Raw genomic sequence first — 17708 nt, forward strand, 5'->3', positions numbered from 1 at the left:
CTGGTGTCTCTGTATCTCTGATTTATCCCAACAAGGCAGGCAGCTTCTCTTACGTGACACAGGGGATGTTGTTTGAAATGGCAAATTTGCTGTAGATCTCCCTCTGAGACAGGAACTGGTTGAGGTCTCCATTCTCCATGTACTCTGTTATCATGCACAGGGGGTCGTCCCGCACACACACGCCCAGCAGCCGGATGATGTTCGGGTTCTTCAGCCGGGACATGATCTTGATCTCCTTCAGGAAATCATTCCTGGTAAAACAGAAAACACCTTTGAATCCCAAGCTGTTCCTTCATCTGGGGAGAGCACAAGAGGTGTGTTCTCAGTTCAGAAGGATTTACACTTTGCACACACAGGTGTGAAACTGGTTCTGAGCTCGTGTTCAAACGGGATGAATGCAGCATTTCAGGCTTCCCCTATCCCCCACTCCCTGCTGTGTCCTGCTCCTGCCATGAACACGTGGAATATACACCACAGACACACAGCACTGCCTCAGCAGGGCTAACCTCTGCTTGGGGAGTATTTGCTTTCCTCCCCAGCTGCTTGGCACTGCAGCTGCACTTACCTGGCTGTTTTGTTGACATCTGATCTCAGCATCTTCACCGCCACAAGAACCGGCTGGTGAGTGAATTCTGAGGATGAGACTCCCAGGAATTCCAGCAGGCCATCAGCTTCACAGAGGTGCACCTGCAGGGCAGGAGGCAGAGGCAGCTGTAAGAGCACACACAGGCAGAAAACCAGAGGGAAAACAACATCACAGCCAGGTCACTGGTTGGTCGCTGCTGGCAGAATGAACCAGTGGATGATCTGGTGAAGGTGACACAGCTGTGATCAGAAGTGACCCAAGGGTTGGCCCTAGATCCTGACACAACGTGTCCAGGACACAGCCCATGACACAGGAGCACACAGGGATCAAAGCCAGAGGAGTTCCCAACAAGCTGCATTTACTGCACTGCTGCAGCTGCCTGGGGCAGCCCAGTTCACCCAGCACCTACTGGGGACGTTCAGGAAGGCCCCAGAGCCTGGATTTGTCTGCTCTGCACTAAAGCACCTCACACAACCCCAGAACCATCAAACCATGGCCTGGCTTGAGGCATTGCTCAGACTTCACTGAGGAGCATCCAAGAACTACAGCCAGTTATCCAAAATCCTCAAATTCCAGAGGAAAAAAGGAAGGAAAGTGTGTGCATACGTGTCCCTGATGTGAACACCTCACCTGCACACATACCCAAAGATAAATAAGTACTCTAATGACTACACACAATCCCAAATTTCTTCCAATAAATTAAAGATTGATGATATAAAATAACTGCCAGGGTTGTACAAGAAGGGGTGACAAGACACTTGCTTAAGAATTTACCAGAATGTGCATCCAAACGAAGAACTGGGTGGGGAAAGCAGACAGACCTGAAGGTGTGGATAGGAAAAAGGATTGGAAAAGAGGAGCAGACTGGATGTGTCAGTCAAAGACTTGCAGCAGTGAGGGGAATGTAATGGGAGCATAATGAATTTTGTGAATGAATGGGGGCATAATGAAGAGGACAAATGGACTTACGTCACAAGCATGGCGAGGGGAAAAACGAGGCAGCAGAGAAAATGGGACAAACCTGCAGAACGGGAACAAAGGTGGACAAAACCAACAAAACAAAGGTGGACAAAGATGCTGCTGCAGTCCCACAGAGAATCAATCAGCTGTGGGGAAAGTACAGTCATGAGACCTGGGACAAGGAAGAGCCACAGGAATAAGCACAGGTAATTCCGAGGTGATGTGTCACCAGGGAGGGGTGCTGCTGCTTCCATGGGAGCAAGGAAGACAAAAGACTGAAAGGAAGGAAAAGTGGAGACCTGAAAGAAGCAGTGAGCTCTGTTTCTAGGAGCACACAGAGCCAGAGCAGTGGAGCAGAGCATGGCATGGCCATTGCGGGAAAGACTAAGGAGGTGAGAAGGAGAGACAGGAAAATGTGGTGCAGTGTATTTGTAAAAGAGCCTGTGATCCATGGAAAGGAACAGGCTCTGAATCCATCCTCAAGGAAAATGGAGATGGGAGAGCCCATCTCCAATCAATACAGAGGAGGAGTTATTGCAGTTATTAGAAGGACAGCATAAGAGGAAAAGAGAAACCAGAGGCAAGCCAATGAGAAAATCATCTGTGTCCCACTTTTGGAGCACAGAGCAGGATGCAGGAAAGAGCAGAAAGGGCTACACTGACAGCCAGGTGAGGAGGCTGAAGATGTCAGCACCTCCCCTGGAAACAGTGAGGGGACAGGAAAGGGGCTGGGGTAGGGAAGGTGGGGTGTCAGAATGGAGGAACCACAAAGATGGGAACATCACAGAGCAGGCAGTGAAGGGCTGTGCTTGCCAAAATGTGATAGAGAAGCAGAATTTAAGGCTGTGAGTGAACAAAATCTGTGAAGAGAAGACAGTGGAAAAGTGAGAGCAGGAGAGAGAAAGACCTGCTCAGGATGGAGCTACAGATGGTGTGAAAATGAAGTAGGGAGAGAAGAAAAGATGAGGTGAAAGCACTGACAGCTTGAAATGAGCTCAAGGAGCAAAGGGAAAGCTTGGCAGAGGACAGATGTGTGCATCATTCTGCCTGAGGCTGCTGACAAACTGGGGCTTGAGCAAGAAGCAATGCGAGAACATATGAGGGTGCCACAGTGCCTGGGAAATGTCTTTGCTTGGGTCAGTGTGCAGAGCACCCCCAGAACGTCCATCTGTGACTGGGAAAGCTGCTCTAGCAGTGTTAGCTGGACTGTGGAGAGTTTCCAAACCCACATGTCTAAAGGTGGGTGACAGCCATCACATTTGAGATGTCCATGGAAGATGCAGAAGTCTGAATTCCCAACCCTAGGTGGGAATGAACAGATACAGATAGCAGACAGAAAAATTTGCAAGTTCATCTATTGATAAAGACCCCAGTGGTACCAAGGAGCCTGACAGCTGCACAAGGCTCAGTGGCTTAGCCTGGGGGATATATCAGCTTTCCCCAAGGGCAAACACACATTTTATATGCAGGACCCTCAGTACCACCAAGCAACACCTCAAAAGATTCCTCTCTGCCAGGCACCTCCTCTCTGCTGGAGAACAAGCAGCAGAGAATGGCTGTACCTCTCCAAACTGTCCTTCCCCCAGCTTCTCCTTGAGCCTCAGCTGCTGCCTGGGGAATTCCCCCACGGAGATGTCCTTCTTGGTCAGGGAGTCCACGGTGAGGGCTGGCACTGCGTACATGTTGTTGCCAGTCACCCCCTGCAGGTGCACGATGTCGGTCTCGGCGTAGTGGGGGACGTTGTTCTGGAAGCCTTGGTGAGGGGTGGACTTGGTGAGGTCGGGCTCAGCGTAGTCCCCACTGCACACTGAGGGGAGCCAAAGACAGCTGAGTCACACACTCACTCCCCCAGAACCAGCACGTCCCACTTTCCACTCCTCCCGATCCCACAGCTCTGGGAATTTGGCCACCTGCTGGGACACCTACACAGGAGATGCTGCTCTGTTTTAACCAGAGCAATACCTGTGAGCTGCCAGCAAATTCCTGCTCAACACAGCCTGTTCTAGCCAGCCATGAGAGCTGCAGTTCTTGTCCAGACAGGGAGGCGAGTCTGAAGTGATTTTTTGTTTCTGATTCATCCCAAGTACAATCAGTTTCCATTACCTGACTTGGGGATGTTTTTTCAAACCTGCTCTGTGTTCCCTCCTGCAACAAGAACTGATCGAGGCTTCCATTTCTCCCATGTCCTCTGGTAGCAAACTCCCCTCCCTCTTACAGCTTATTCACATAAATATGGGACAATGCTTTAGAATTAACACCCTGTAGGGTTAGTATTACACAGAATAATTTTTCTGCTTCAAATTCACACCCTGGCTCAATCCAGTCTCCCTGTGTAGAATAATGCTGGATCTTAGCAACTTGTCAGTGTGAGGAATGCAGCACTGCCCTTCCATTCACCACTGAGCACTGCCTTCACTGAGTACAAAACACTGCTGGAAACATTCCCTTCTGTGTGGGTCCAAAATTGTCCAAGCCACAGACAATTCCCTGCTCTATTTCCTTCTGGTTTCTCTGCAGGAATTTCAAAGAGCCCTGGCTGCAGAGAAAGGTGTTAAAGGTCTTCTCCCAGGAGTGCTGCAGGCAGCATCTCCACAAATGAAGTGTGATTGCTCTGACTGCCCAAACCAGCTGCTAGAAGATGACCTGGGTAATACATCAACAGTTGTCAAATAGAATAAAAGGCCACCACCCTCTAGTGGGACTGCTGCTCCAGCTGTCACAGTTCCATGCCAAGAGGTGCCAGTGTTCCACAACACTGCCTGAGCTCCCTGGGCTGCTGCACTGCACAGGAGCCAAAGATGGCAAACTTTGACAAGTGGCACATTTTACAATCTGACAGAAATAAAAGAAGAAACATGCAGCTTCTGAAGACTGACGATGTTACCTGAATCCTCTGCACTTTGGGAGAGCTCTGGAAGCTTTTGGAGCAGTGTAGCTGGCTGGTGATATTCCAAATCCAGTGGGAAAGCACGTTCATAGGTGGGGTTGGACTGGTGGATCTGGGTCTGGTTGTTGGCAATGGTGTAGCTGTAGAAGGAGAGGCGAACTGTGGCATCCTCCTCCAGGATTCGACGTGGGGCCTGCAGAGGAGATGGGAAAAAAAAACCCATAAACACTGAGGTGATGCTCAGTTGTTAAGTAATGCCTTGGCTGCAACCACAGCAACTTCCAGTAATATCTTGGAGAAGGTTGGCATCCTCCCCTGCTGTGAGAGCAGCTTTAGCTACTCCATGAAGCTGGGGAAATCCTGTGCTTTTCACATAGTTCTGAGCTCATTAGGGTTAATGATTAGTTCTGAACTTGTGTCAACAAAATAGCCCCATTGTATTACCTTTTCCAACCTTTTTTGCACATATTGCTTCCAAAGAATGATGATTATAATCATCAGGAGCAGCAGAATAATAGCCACAAGGCAGCCCACGAGGATGGAGGTGTTGGAGTCATCTGCCTTCTCCCCTATCCAGGTGCTGGTTACAGAAGATGTGGTTCCTGCAGTCACAGAGAAGGAGAATCCGGGGTTAAAGCACCAGAGGTTTTCTGTGCCAGCCAACTTCCTACAGTCTGGTAGAGAAAAGATCTTGGGCAGCTCCCTAAACCAGCTGTGTTCACATTTTGCTCTTACCAGAAATTCTCATTCTGGAGGCTCAAAGAGCTAAGAACTGTGCAGAGCACTTCTGCAATCAAAGGTTGCTGTGAGCAGAACAGATTCCTGCAGTGGATCCATCCTAGAGCAGGCAGTGCTCAGAGTTTCACTGGTCCACATAAATCTCCAGCCCACCTTCTGAGGCAGCCCTGGCCAGCTGAGGCTCACGTGCTGCCCTGTGCACGAGGCACTGCTCAGCCATCCCCAGATCTCCAGAAATGGAGGGAAAGACCACATGAAGTGGGATGTTCCTGTGAAATTTCCCAACACTTGAGCCCTTGGAGTGGCCAAGGGGCAGAAGTCCTTACCCCAGGTGCCCTCAGTAACGTTGAGCTCCGTTTCCAGGAGATCCGTGGTGCTTGTGGCTACCGTAACAAAACTGGGATTCACACTCTCCATGTCTGTGGAAGGAAAGGAAATGTGTCAGCCCAACAAAAACTCCCTGCTCCTGCCAGCAGTCCCTGCAATCCCAACCCCAGCAGGAGGGGGCTGGTGCTCAGGCAGATCAGGAACAGGAGGGGCTGCTGTCTGCAAGGTGAGCAATAAGCAGCACCCAGGGAATTCCTCCCTCAGCAATGTCCTCTCATTACAGCTGATTAGAGATTTTAGAACACAAAGTTACAACTTTCCCTGTCAGTCCTGGTGGTTTTCTCCAAGACTTTTGTCCTTTTCCCTCCAGAGCCTTTTACAGCATTTCATGGCATTGACTTCTGCATCATAGTTAAGGCTTAAAGGAAAAAAAAAAGTCAGCCTCTATTTTTTTATAATCTGCTAAACTTGATCTCATCATCTCTAGATATACTTGAATTATTCCTAACAAAATATTTGGTAAAGAGAAGCAAAAATCAATATCATAGCCAGCAGGCAGCTGGGGAAGTGGAGGCAGGTCCTGATCTCTTCACTCTGGTGACCAGTGACAGGACTCAAGGAAACAGCTGGAGTTGTGTCAGGGTCAGGCAGTTCAGGGAAAGGGTAAGTTCCTTCGCCCAGAGGCTGCTGGCACTGCCCAGGCTCCCCAGGGAATAGGCACGGCCCCGAGGCTGCCAGAGCTCCAGGGATGCCCAGGGTGGGATGTTGGGGGGTCTGGGCAGGGCTGGGAGCTGGGCTGGGTGATCCTGGGGGTCCCTCCCAGCTCAGGGGATTCTGTGATTCTCTGATCTGTTTCAAAAAAGAACAACTGCTCTACAGTCTGGTTTTTGGTTGCCCTGGTCGTGCTTCTGCTCATGTACTTCAGTATCAGCCTGGAAATCAAAGGGACCTTTCAGCCCCTCCAGTACAGCCTCCCCCTTCCCACCGTGCAGCCCCTGTCAATCCACACATCCTGCTCCCTGTGCTCCTCCAGGTCTGCCTGAGCTCAGGAGCACTCACCTGACTGGAAGGAAATCTCACTCATCATCATCCAGGTGTCAGCGAAGTAGAAGCGGCACAGGATGGCCTTGCCCACGCGCTGCTGCAGGGGCACGGTGACAAACCTGGCGCTGGGGTTTTTGTCATCCAGGACCGTGGCCACCCCCACAGGCTCGGGCTCCCAGTCTGCGATCAGCCGGGGTTTGAACAGGCACTCCACCCTCTGGAAAATCTTCACCCCCTTGGAAAACATGTTGTTACAGTGCACCTGGGAAGGGGAGAATGGATCCGTCAGAGAGGAGATTTACTGGCACCTAAATCAAGCCCCAGGGATGCTCCTTTCATGAAGATTTTCCATTTCCAGTAGCTCCCTGTATGAATGCAGAATGAGTGATTTCTTCCAGTGTGCAATGAGAACACTGGGCAAAAAGCTATCCTGAAACAGCTCTGAATTTTACCTGCAAAATCTACATTAATGGTCAGATTCTGGCAGGCTCTTCAAAAGGCCCATATAAAAATCCATCAAGCAAACCTTGTACTAATCTAAAGCCTTGCAGAGCAATTCTCTTTGAACATTTAACCTAAGAAGGGAAAGAAAAAACACACCTAAACTCTTAAGAGTTAAAAATTTGGTATTATTTTAATTTCTTGACACAAGTAGAATTGTTAATAAGTGGAATTGTTAGGCCACAAGTTGAATTTAACCTGAACTACATGGCTCTGTTCTGCAAGTCAAAGATGGATTAGAGTGTAACTAATAACCTGATCATTAATAATAGTAAAGATGGATCGTAGTGAAATTTGTATGTAACAATCTGATCATTAATAATAGTTAGAATGGACAAAGCTGCAGCTTAAATATTACTCAAAGATCAATTGCTGGAGTGGACAGCCCATGGATTGTGGTCTGTGAACTGTAACAACCATGTTAGAAAAATGAACTACTGAACCCACCAAAACCCCCAGAGAAACCAGTCTCAGAGGCCAGTGTGGAAACAATGACACAGCAGCCATTTGGTAATGAAACAGTGAAGCAAGGAAGAGCATGGAGAATCCACACCCAAATACTGCTCTTGGATTCTTCTTCTGTCCCTCTTGGCATGAGGAATCCCAGGGATTTCTTTGTCCTTGGTCCCTCTTTTGAGGAACCAGCAGGAGCTATGACACATCACAATTGATCTCTGCCATTAGATGAGGATTGTGTCCCAAATTTCTTAGCATTTAGAAACTTTTAGCAGCTGCAGTCTAAGATAATTCCTTCCAAAAACCACAGCCTAGGAAAACCCCAAGCAGATATTCCCCTGGCATACACCTGCTCTGGCTGCACCTTGAAGACAAGTAAGGATCTGAGCTTTAGGAAACCCTCACCTAAGTCTGCATCCATCATCTTCTCCTGGTGGCTCAGCATCACCTTGAGCTCTGTTATGAAGACCTGAAGCTCAGGACCCACAATATCTGTGGCCACTGACCAGGAACCAGAAGAAATAAAGCGACTCAAAGTCTTCAATATCCCTCTGCCTGCTCCATTCTCAGTGGTCCTGCCCTCCCCAGAGACCCCAGGAATCATTTCCCAGGGACTGTGGAGTATTTGCCACTGTGACAGCAACAGTTTCCAAACCACCTACAGCCTTGAACCCGATTAATTGCTTGGCCTCTGCGAGGTCCTGCAGGGAAAAGCAGTGAAGCACTAATGAGGACAAGCAGCCTGATGAGCAGCAAAAAGACAAAAGGAGGGTATTTGCCTATAATTAAGACCAGATGAAGCTTAGACAACATTATTCAATAAGGAGAAACAGTCATTCATAACCAGGCAGGAAAGCCTGGTGCCTGGAATATTCAATTTGTGCCATATTTGGACAGGAGTTGGATGTGTTTCCATCCTGGACAGATACAGAGACATTTTCTATTGCAAACATCTCCTACTGAAGTCCAATTTTACAGCATGCAAGCCTATACAATGCAGTTGCAATGTGGCTAACATTTATCCTTAATACTTTTTTGGATACTGGGAAAGCTCAGAGGACTGGGATAAAGCTAAAAGGTAAGAGGATGCAAAAATGATCCACAGACCACCTGGCCTGTACAAAAGAAATGCAAAGCTGAAGGAGGCAACATTCAATAAATAATGAAGATTAATTTATGCTAATCAGAACAGCTTTTTAATTAGATGCTGGATGAAGTAGCTGTTCTTATGATCTGATGTGTTTGGTTTATCAGGATGATTGTGTTTACAAGACAGATTTTTGGAAGGCATCTGTCCCCAATTAGCATAGTGTGGGCTCCTGCAATATATTAATTTGATTAAACATCATCAACTAGTAAGTCTTAGAAATTTTAAGGCAGAAATTCTTCTCTGTTTTTCCAAGAGGAATGCATTCCTAAATCAAAATTATTTGCTACTTTTTTTCAATGACCTGAGGGAGACAGCAGAATCACTAGCAATAAAATAAACTAGTGGGAGGGAGGGAGTTTCCCAAAATAATCTCAAGGACTGAAACCTCATGTCAGGGTAGTGAACTCAGGGACAAAAATCTAAGTGATGCTTTCCACACTGGACTTTTATCCTGGACACTAATAACTTGGAACTGAATTTTAGCATAATCCCAAAGCCTTAATGACCACTGGCTCCCTCCCTCTTAGCTTGGAGGATTACTATCATCACAAGATTCACAAACAAAGAGGAATCATCCAAAAGCAGGAAATTGGTACCATTCTTTTATGCAGTTTGATGGAAAGCCTGAGTCCAGATCCAGATTCTGTACCTCCGAAAGAGTAGACAGCAAAGAAAGAAAGGATTGGGTGACTGCTCCAAAAATGACCCTTGGTCTCACCAGGAAGGCATTGACAAGTCTGCCAGCTTAGTACTGAAGCAAAGATTAAGAGAGTGGTTTAATCATGGTGTAGAAGCAGAAGATTTCTGAGAAGGCAGGACTCTTATTTTTGCCAGCAAAAACAGGCAAAGAGCCAACAGTCTCAAGTTAAAAATAGACAAAATAAAACCAGAGTAAGTAACCACCAAAACAATTTACTTAAGGATGTGGTAGGTTCTCCTTCATTTGAAATCTCTACAAGAAAAGCCACCAATCCTTTTTAAAAGATCCTGCTGTTTACTACAGACTCAAAGTTCAGCTCGTGCTTTTCCTGTGTGTTTAAAAAATTTCCCACAGCACAAGCACAGGCTGAGGCATCCAGAGAAATGTTTGGTCAAAATGGAAGTACAGCCACATTCCTTTACCTCAGGGGTCAGTAAATCCTACATCCTAAATCCATCTCAGCTGCCTAAACACTGCTTCAGGTGTCTGCTTTTTATTCCTTCAAGCCAAATACTGGAAGGAGAGTCTGAGCACTGAAGAAGCAAGTGCTCACCTTCTTCACCTTTCTACACTGGAAAACTTGGGATATCTCCTGCTCAAATTCTGCTGCCAGGCACTTTGTGTGTCCTCATGCCTTGGGAAGAGTACTCAAGGCCAGGCTGGACAGGGCTTGGAGCAGCCTGGTCTAGTGGAAGGTGTCCCTGCCTATGGAAGAGGGTGGAACGAGATGAGCTTCAAGGTCCCTTCCAACCCATTCAGTGTCCAGAAGGGCCAACCTGCAAGCCCCCAGACCCAAAAAGCCTGTCCCCCTGGAGAGGGGCCACGCTGACTTACCTTCATGGAGGTGAAGTTCCGCGGGCGGTCAAACTGGAACTCCATTTCCACGGCGCCCGTGCTGAAGCTCTCGTTCCTCCAGCCCACGTAGTCATAGCCTGGCCACACGCGGTACTGGTGGCTCTGGGTGAAGTCATCCAGCCCCAGCACTCCATCTGTGAGCTGGCCCAGCCCTCCATACAGGTGCCTGGCCAGGGAGAAGCAACAGTCAGCCACAGCTCCAGGGGGAAACCACACGTGTCTTTCACCTGGTGCCAGCAAAACATCAGTTTTCCTACTCTTGACCCATCCTGGACAAGAATTTGTTCACTGTTCTTATGCAGCACCACCTTGGTGTTGTTTGGGCTGGGATTTTAGCCTCATTCCCAGGGAAAAGGCAGAAGATTTTGCACTGGTGTCAAGGAGCAAAGCTGAGCTACAGGCAGAGCCTCTGGAGAATGAAATCAGACACTCTGGAGAATGACACTGTGTGATCTCCCACATCTCACCAGGCATGGCAGGAACACTGCTCCATCCTGTGCTGGGGAACCTGTGGGGAAAGTCCTGCAGGCAGGCACAGAACAGGAAAGTGGGGAAGGAGACCATGGGCAGCACATGAGCCACAGCCAGCTCTGCCCAGGATCATGTCTGGCATTGCTCCTAAGAGTGTTACTGGCTCTTCCCAAGGCTGATTGGACTCTTTGCCAGGACCCTGCCTCATTCCACTCCTATGTGAGGGTACAGAGCCCCTCATACAGTTTTCCAGCACTGTTCCTGAGCAGAAGATGCCAGTGTGGCACAATTCTGACTCCCCCTGCAAGTCCTTGGCTTTGCAAATCCACCCCAGGTGAGCCCTCCTGTCACTAGAGCACAGGTACGTGTGCCTTGGAGCTGCAAAGCAGGATTTTGGAAGAGGCAGATTCCTACTTCCAGGCCAGTCAGGCAAGTGAAGTAGAGATTAAGTAGTTCCAAAGAGTCCTGGCTTAGCAGGTTGGGTTTTGTGCCTACACCTGCAGCTCCCTGACACTCCCCAGCACACCTGGGCTCCTCAGTGCTGGTCAGCTACATGCAACACCTACTCTGTATATAAAAACCTTTTCCTTTTGAATATCCAAGCTCTACTGTATCAGCCCAGCTTGAAACCATCAGATATTAATACACAAAGACACAAATATAATTAATATATAAAGATATAAATACATTGTTACCCAGCATCTTCCAACATCCTACAAGCACAAAGAAGCATTTGGGATACAAGACACCAGTAACAGGGAGAGTAGGAAAGAATTTTGCACAGTGACAGAGAGAGAAGAGGACAACTTCTCCTACCTGCGCTCCTGGTAGCCATCGTAGGTCGAGTCATTCAGATAAACGATGGGGAAGCCAGGAGCTGCTATTGTCCCTCCTTCAGGGATGCTGTAGGATGCCAAACCATCTAAAAAAGAAGGCCATACACCTCAGAAACACAGCAGCAGCAGTGTGATCTTTTTATTTATGATGTGGACCAGCAGCAGCAGTTCCACGGGCTGGGGGATCCCTGTGCACGCTCGGGGATGTGGGGGAGCCCCAGCCAGGGCAGTGCCAGGGCAGTGCCAGGGCAGTGCCAGGGGTAGGAACGGGCACTCACCGTGCCAGACGCAGCCGTAGAGCTCCACCCTCATGCAGACAGTCATGGGTGCCTTGGTGACGGGGATCAGCCGCACGAAGCGCGCGATGATGGGCGGCCGCAGGTCCTTCAGCACCACGTCGTAGGTGTCGATGTTGCCGTCGATCACCTGGAGGAGAGAAGAGCCACGGTTTTCCTGATTTAGGGGAATCAGCTCAGGGGACTTGGACAAAGGAAGAAAACTTCAGACATCCCCTCTGGAATAAAAGCACCTTTGCACCAGCTCCACAGTAGAATTCTCACAGCTGAGAATCCTGCCCTGAGAGGGGCAAAGGAGAAGACACACCTTGTGTAGCACCTCCACATCATGCAGCCGCTGTTCCTGAGCACACTATTACTCAGGGCCAGAAAACCCAAACCAGTTGTGTGAGAGACAAACCCAGCAGCAGTTTCCAGTCCTGGCCACTGCTGATCCCAGTGCTCCCCACTGTCAGCAACGCTGCAGCGCTGCTGGATGATACCAGATGATGCACGGCAAGCACAGAACTGAGGCAGAACACGCTGCTCCAGCAGAGCCAGGATGAAGTACAACGCATCAAGCAGGATGTGGAGGATGTGCCTTGCACGGTGCAGCTCTCCAAGCAGAGCCAGCTCCCCCCAGGCTCACCTTCCTGCCCCTCCAGGAGATCCAGCGCTCCCCATTCCGGCTGTAGTCGATGCGGTAGGCGCGGGCGAACTCCTTGCCCGTGGCGCGGGCGTGCCGGCCCTGGGTGCCCACCAGGGTGATGAAGAACAGCTTGTGCAGGTCAATCTGCAGGAACTGCACATCTTCAGGCTCCAGCAAACCAGCTGGGCACCAGGCTCCATCCCCCTCTTCCCTCTGTAATCTGAGGGGACAGTCACACACATTAAAAATAATCAGATTAATTGAGGAAACACACAAAACTTCGGAGGATTGGGAGGAAGCAACAAAGCCAGCAATGGCTACCAAATACCTCTGCCCTTTGATGGTCAGCTGAGGCTGAAATCCTACAGGCAGTTTTGCCCTGTGCAGAACAGCTCCTCAGCCCCAGATATCTTTCATTAACTGCTTGGAATAATTTCTTCCCCAGACATCAATTTCCAAGGTGATCAGAAACAACCCTGCTGCTCAGTAGGGAACTGCTCGCTGCCCTGTAGCACCACTTCATTCTCATGGAGAAGGATTTTTTTTTCTTTAATATTTAACCAGAATTTCCTGTACCACAGCTGTGAGCACTGCCATTGCCTCCTGGCCTTTCTCTGTGCCCAGATTGAGTATGGAAGCAGCAAACAAGGTTTTAAGGGTAGGGGATCTTCTTCCTCAACCACATATTGGGTATTTAGGGGAAAAAAAGGACTGAATTTGTTGTCAGAGGTGAACCCACCGTGCGTACTGGGGCCCTGTGGAGTCGTACCACTGGCTGGAAGCAGTGATGTCCTCATCCCTGATGGTCCCCTCGTGCATCCCCAGGGGATAACGACAGATTGCTGCAAATGGGAACACAGACAAGCAAAGATCAGCACTCATTTCTTTTAAAATCACCAGGAAAGTTTAATTCTAAGGCTATCACACCCAGGGAATAAACATGGTAATGCTAAAATAAGGAATGCAAAAAACAAGAAGGATTAAATACTTCATAATTATCATAAACTGAAAAGTAGACTTAAAGTATCATTCAGCAGAGCCCAGGCAAGGCAAAAAAATTTTACAAAGAAACATTTTAAGAGCATGAAATCCCAAACCATATTATTGTTACTGGTTGCATGGACCCATTTTACAAGGACAAATTATTCATCAATAATTTGTCAATAATAATAATAATAATGACATAAAAAGGGAGCTTTTGTTCAAGATTTTTCTTCCCCTGGAATAAACTGGATGCTTGACTTGTGTTCAAATGGGAACAATTATTACCTTCACCAGTTGAGATATAAGGGAGAAGCTAAACATCTATCACAGATGACAAGTCAAGAAAATATCTGCTCTGTCCTGTCACTGCAGGCTGGAGTTCACATCTGACCATGTCTGTGCTCCACAGGAGCAGTTCTGGCTGCCTCTCCCTCGGGCAGGGCTGCCCTGGGTGTCCTCCTGGTGTCCCAAAATCCCAGAATGAGCTGGGTTGGAAGGGACCTCAGAGATGATCTCCTGCCACCCTTGTACCAAACCTGGATACAGCTCAACAGGAGTTGCACTTCAAGGATCCTCGTGGGTCCCTTCCAACTCAGGAGATTCTGGGATTCCATGATATCCATTCAAGCAGGTTCAGAAGCTACAAGACAAGACAGAGGGATGAAAACCACCTTGCTGTTATCACTACACAGAATAAAGCACCTCAGGCTGAATAACTGCCTGACAGATCTGATGCAGAAATGTTTGCAAGCAGAGGGTGGTGCTTCAACAGGGTTTGCCTGCAGCTGTTAGGCACTGTATCAGGGAATGTGTGATGTTCTGAGTATTCCTAAATCACCAGGTAAAGGAGATGGCTGGTCACAACATTTCCTAATGATACCAGGTTACTTAATATTAAAAAATATTTAATATTTTTAAAGATTGTGGGAATACCTATGAAACAAACTAGAATTAGTGTTACAGCACTGCCTGTATTCATGGTCAGATGCCAAGCAGATAAGGAATAGAGCTCTTGCTCCTTCCTTCCCTCATCAAAAGGCAGAGAGGGCAACATAGATGATGAAGATCAGCAGCTTCATCTTTACAAAAGGGATTACTGAAGTATGACAAAGATCATTTAGACTGAACAACAGATATCCTCACTGCCTCTCAAAACACCAGAACCAGGAGGCATCAAAAGGTCAGGTGGGAGAGTTCAAAAACAGAATTATAAATCCTTAACCTATTAAACTCTCCAACACCACAATTTCCCATGGGTTCAAAAAAACCCAGCTGAACAAACTCACAGCCACCACAAGCAAACAAATAGCCAAGCACTGGCTCTGGAAGCTGCAGTGATCTGAGGGTATCCCTGGGGCGCAGCTCAGCTGTGTGACAGCCCATCCATGCACCCTTTCAGAATCAGAGGGATGGGACCCTGCTGAGCTGGGTGTGCTCCTGGTATCACCCACAACATTCACAGCCTGGGGTTTGTCAAGAACTCCCTGGGAGGAAACTGCTGTCTGCCTCAGACAGGAGCAATTGTGCCTGCTGGAAGCCAACCAAGAGTTCCAAGTCCTGCACAATCAGGTGATTTGGGGAACCAAACCTCAATTGTCTTCACTCTCACCTGGCCCAGCACAACCTGATCTGTTGTGAGCTATGGGTAAATATATGGAGAGCTTCCAAAAGGGTGGGGTCACCATCTGAAAGCAGAAAGTGCTCCTTGTGCTCCTGCAGTGGGAGTCCTGTGTGCTCACACCTGATTTAAAGGTCAGACACGCACTGGCCAGCAATGGCAGATGGAAAGCTTGTTGGGAAAGGCTCTGGGGGACTGACTCCTCCTGCAACCCTGAACAAAACCCATTTGTTCACAAGCCCAGGGCTGGCACCAGAGTGTCCTTGGCATTGAGGGATGCACTCTGTGGGTGGCCACAGCTCTCACCAAAACCAGCAGCATGAGGCTCTCACCACGTGCACTTATCTTGAGCAAAACCGTCTTTGGGTTCTGTTTAGGGTTCTCCTGAGCCTTTACTGTGCACTCAGGAGACACTGGGGCTCAGAGAGGTGGCCCAACCTGTCTGTCAGGGAGGTCAAACTGCTGCAAGACAAGAGGACTCACCAGGACCCTGCCACACAGCTCTGAAATCACCCCCAAAGCAGCCCCTGGGGGTTATAAGGTAATGCAGGACATGCTTCAGGCTGCTCCTGGAGCAGCCCAGGAGGTCAGGATAATCCATGGAGCCTCTGGCATCACAGCCAGGAGCACCAGCTGGGCCACACTGCTGGAATCTGTCTGGGAAGAGCAGGGCCAGCCCCAGGTAGAGGCATTGGAGCAGCTGGGGGAGCTGAGGAAGCAAAGCTGCCCGAGGATGTCACAGGCAGAGCTGAGGAGTGTGAGGGGTTATTTCCTGATGGAAGGGATTCCTGCAGGAGGTGGGAGCACTCAGAGCTGTGTTCAGAGCCCACCCACCTCCATGGAGCTGGTGTGGAAGAGCCATTCCTGCACCAACAAAAGGATTCTGCATGGCACTGACCCTCCATCTGCCATCCCTCCTCCTCCATGAGGCTGAGCAGTGGCAGCCCCAGTCGCAGGCTGGGTGTGTGGTGGGTGCACAGGGCAGGGAATGCTGTGGAACAGGGAGCACAGGAGTGCTGCTGAGCTCCCCCACAACCCTCACTTCGCTTCTGGCTGCTTGCAGCACAACCTCAAACCTCTGCAAATATCCACAGGCCAGAGCAGGGTCAGAGGCAGCCACAAAGGGCTCCAAACAAACAGAGCCAGCCCCAGCAGAGCCAGCACAGGCCCTCAGGGTAACGCTGATGCCTCACCACACCTCCAGCCAAGCTGGAAAAGGATTAAACTCATTTATTTCACAGGCTGTCTCCAGCTCAAAACACCTCATTACAGGAATTTTTGCAACACATTGCAGACCATTATCTTACTCATTTCCATCATGAGTGTATCCTGCCAAATGCTGTAGGATGAGAGGTCCTGCCCTCCACAGAGACTCACAGGCTCATATCTCCACCCTATCTTTGTGCCAGGTAAGGTTTTCTATCTGTCCCTCCACATTTCTCTCCCCAGAACGCCCCTTGCTGGCTGGAGAGCTGTGGCTGATGCTTTGCTAACTGGTAATTTGTTTTCCAGAGCGAGCACAGAACCTCTGAGCCAGTCTGGAGCGAGGCTTGTCCTGCAGGCCACAGAGCCAAAGCGATGGGGGGACATTCAGAGCTCAACACAGGCCTGGGCAGGCAGAGAAAGGAGGATGTCCCTGTGCCAGGGCCTTCCTGGGATGGGCAGGAGAGTGCCCCACTCCAGCACAGCTGTCCAGGAATATCTCAATCCATTGATTCAAACCAGTGATTATCTCTACATGCAACCTTTACACTCAACCCCCACGAGAGGCAAAGAAAGGCTGAGAAGGAGCACACAAAAGGTGGGAGATGAGTCCTCTCCCAGCCTGGCAGCTCCCTACCAGGGTTGACTTCGGTGCCAGAGGGCTCAGGCAGGGAGGCCAGCAGCAGCATGCAGAAGATCATGGTAGCAACTGGAGGTGCTGCACAGGGTCAGACGAGTCCTTCAAAGGCAGCAGCTGCCATCTACATCTCTGAAAGACAAAGCAAAGAGAGAGGATGAGTCCTCCAGAGCCCTCTGTGCTGCAGGGTTGCCGTGTGTCATCACCTCGTGACAGGCTGGGCAATCTTCCCTGCCTTCAAGAGTGTCTTTGACCTCAGCCCTGCTCTGCTCATCACCAGATCAGAGGCTTTGTGAAGAACCAAGGATCACTTGACTGTCTACACCACCCCTAAAGCCAGTGCAATCCATCTCTCAGGCCCTCAGCTGCCATGACTCCTGGGTGGATGGATGTACCCTCTTAACTACTCTTAAACAAGTCATCTCTCCTGAATCAATACGTCACTTTCCTTACTAAATTAACAAGTAGTGAAACTGCAGCTGCAAATGAACCTGGGCAATCCAAGCAGGCTCCCCAAGCAGGCTTTATCCACCTAAAACTTTGCACCAAGTAGCCAAGCAGGCACCTTGGGACTTGCCACACACCTTTAAGATAAAGGTCCAAAACAGGGTGAAAATAATCTCTCCCTGCACGTCCACACTGCTGCCAAAAGTGCAAGTGCACTCACATGGGTGAGCACACTCCATTTCCTGTTTGGAAACAAGGAAAATAGCGAAGGCCTAAACCCTGGCAATTCCACCGGAAAGCCATGATAACACCTAAAGGAACAAGAGGTCACATCAGCAGTTATGTGAATTCTTTATGTCCACATTCACTACACAAAGAGCCTTG

General features: G+C 49.1%; 1 protein-coding gene across 5 annotated transcripts in view; it reads right to left on the reverse strand.

Annotated features, from left to right (window-relative positions):
- LOC102113635 (discoidin domain-containing receptor 2-like) overlaps positions 1-17708 on the reverse strand; it is a 45939-nt gene that overhangs the window by 5162 nt on the left and 23069 nt on the right. For all 5 annotated transcript variants that reach the window (XM_088065797.1, XM_088065799.1, XM_005527177.3 and 2 more), the window contains 13 exons: positions 16878-17009; positions 13175-13277; positions 12436-12655; positions 11790-11937; positions 11492-11597; positions 10184-10370; positions 6558-6804; positions 5498-5590; positions 4878-5035; positions 4431-4626; positions 3109-3353; positions 566-687; positions 54-251 (listed from right to left, as the gene is read on the reverse strand). In XM_088065797.1, coding sequence (XP_087921923.1) covers positions 54-251; positions 566-687; positions 3109-3353; positions 4431-4626; positions 4878-5035; positions 5498-5590; positions 6558-6804; positions 10184-10370; positions 11492-11597; positions 11790-11937; positions 12436-12655; positions 13175-13277; positions 16878-16941 — 2087 coding nt within the window. In that variant the 5' untranslated portion in view covers positions 16942-17009. The remainder of the gene's footprint in view (positions 1-53; positions 252-565; positions 688-3108; positions 3354-4430; positions 4627-4877; positions 5036-5497; positions 5591-6557; positions 6805-10183; positions 10371-11491; positions 11598-11789; positions 11938-12435; positions 12656-13174; positions 13278-16877; positions 17010-17708) is intronic.

Source organism: Pseudopodoces humilis, chromosome 22, assembly GCF_049639895.1.
Source record: "Pseudopodoces humilis isolate 2021_Gansu_Grassland_sample_001 chromosome 22, ASM4963989v1, whole genome shotgun sequence".
Lineage (NCBI taxonomy): Eukaryota > Metazoa > Chordata > Aves > Passeriformes > Paridae > Pseudopodoces > Pseudopodoces humilis.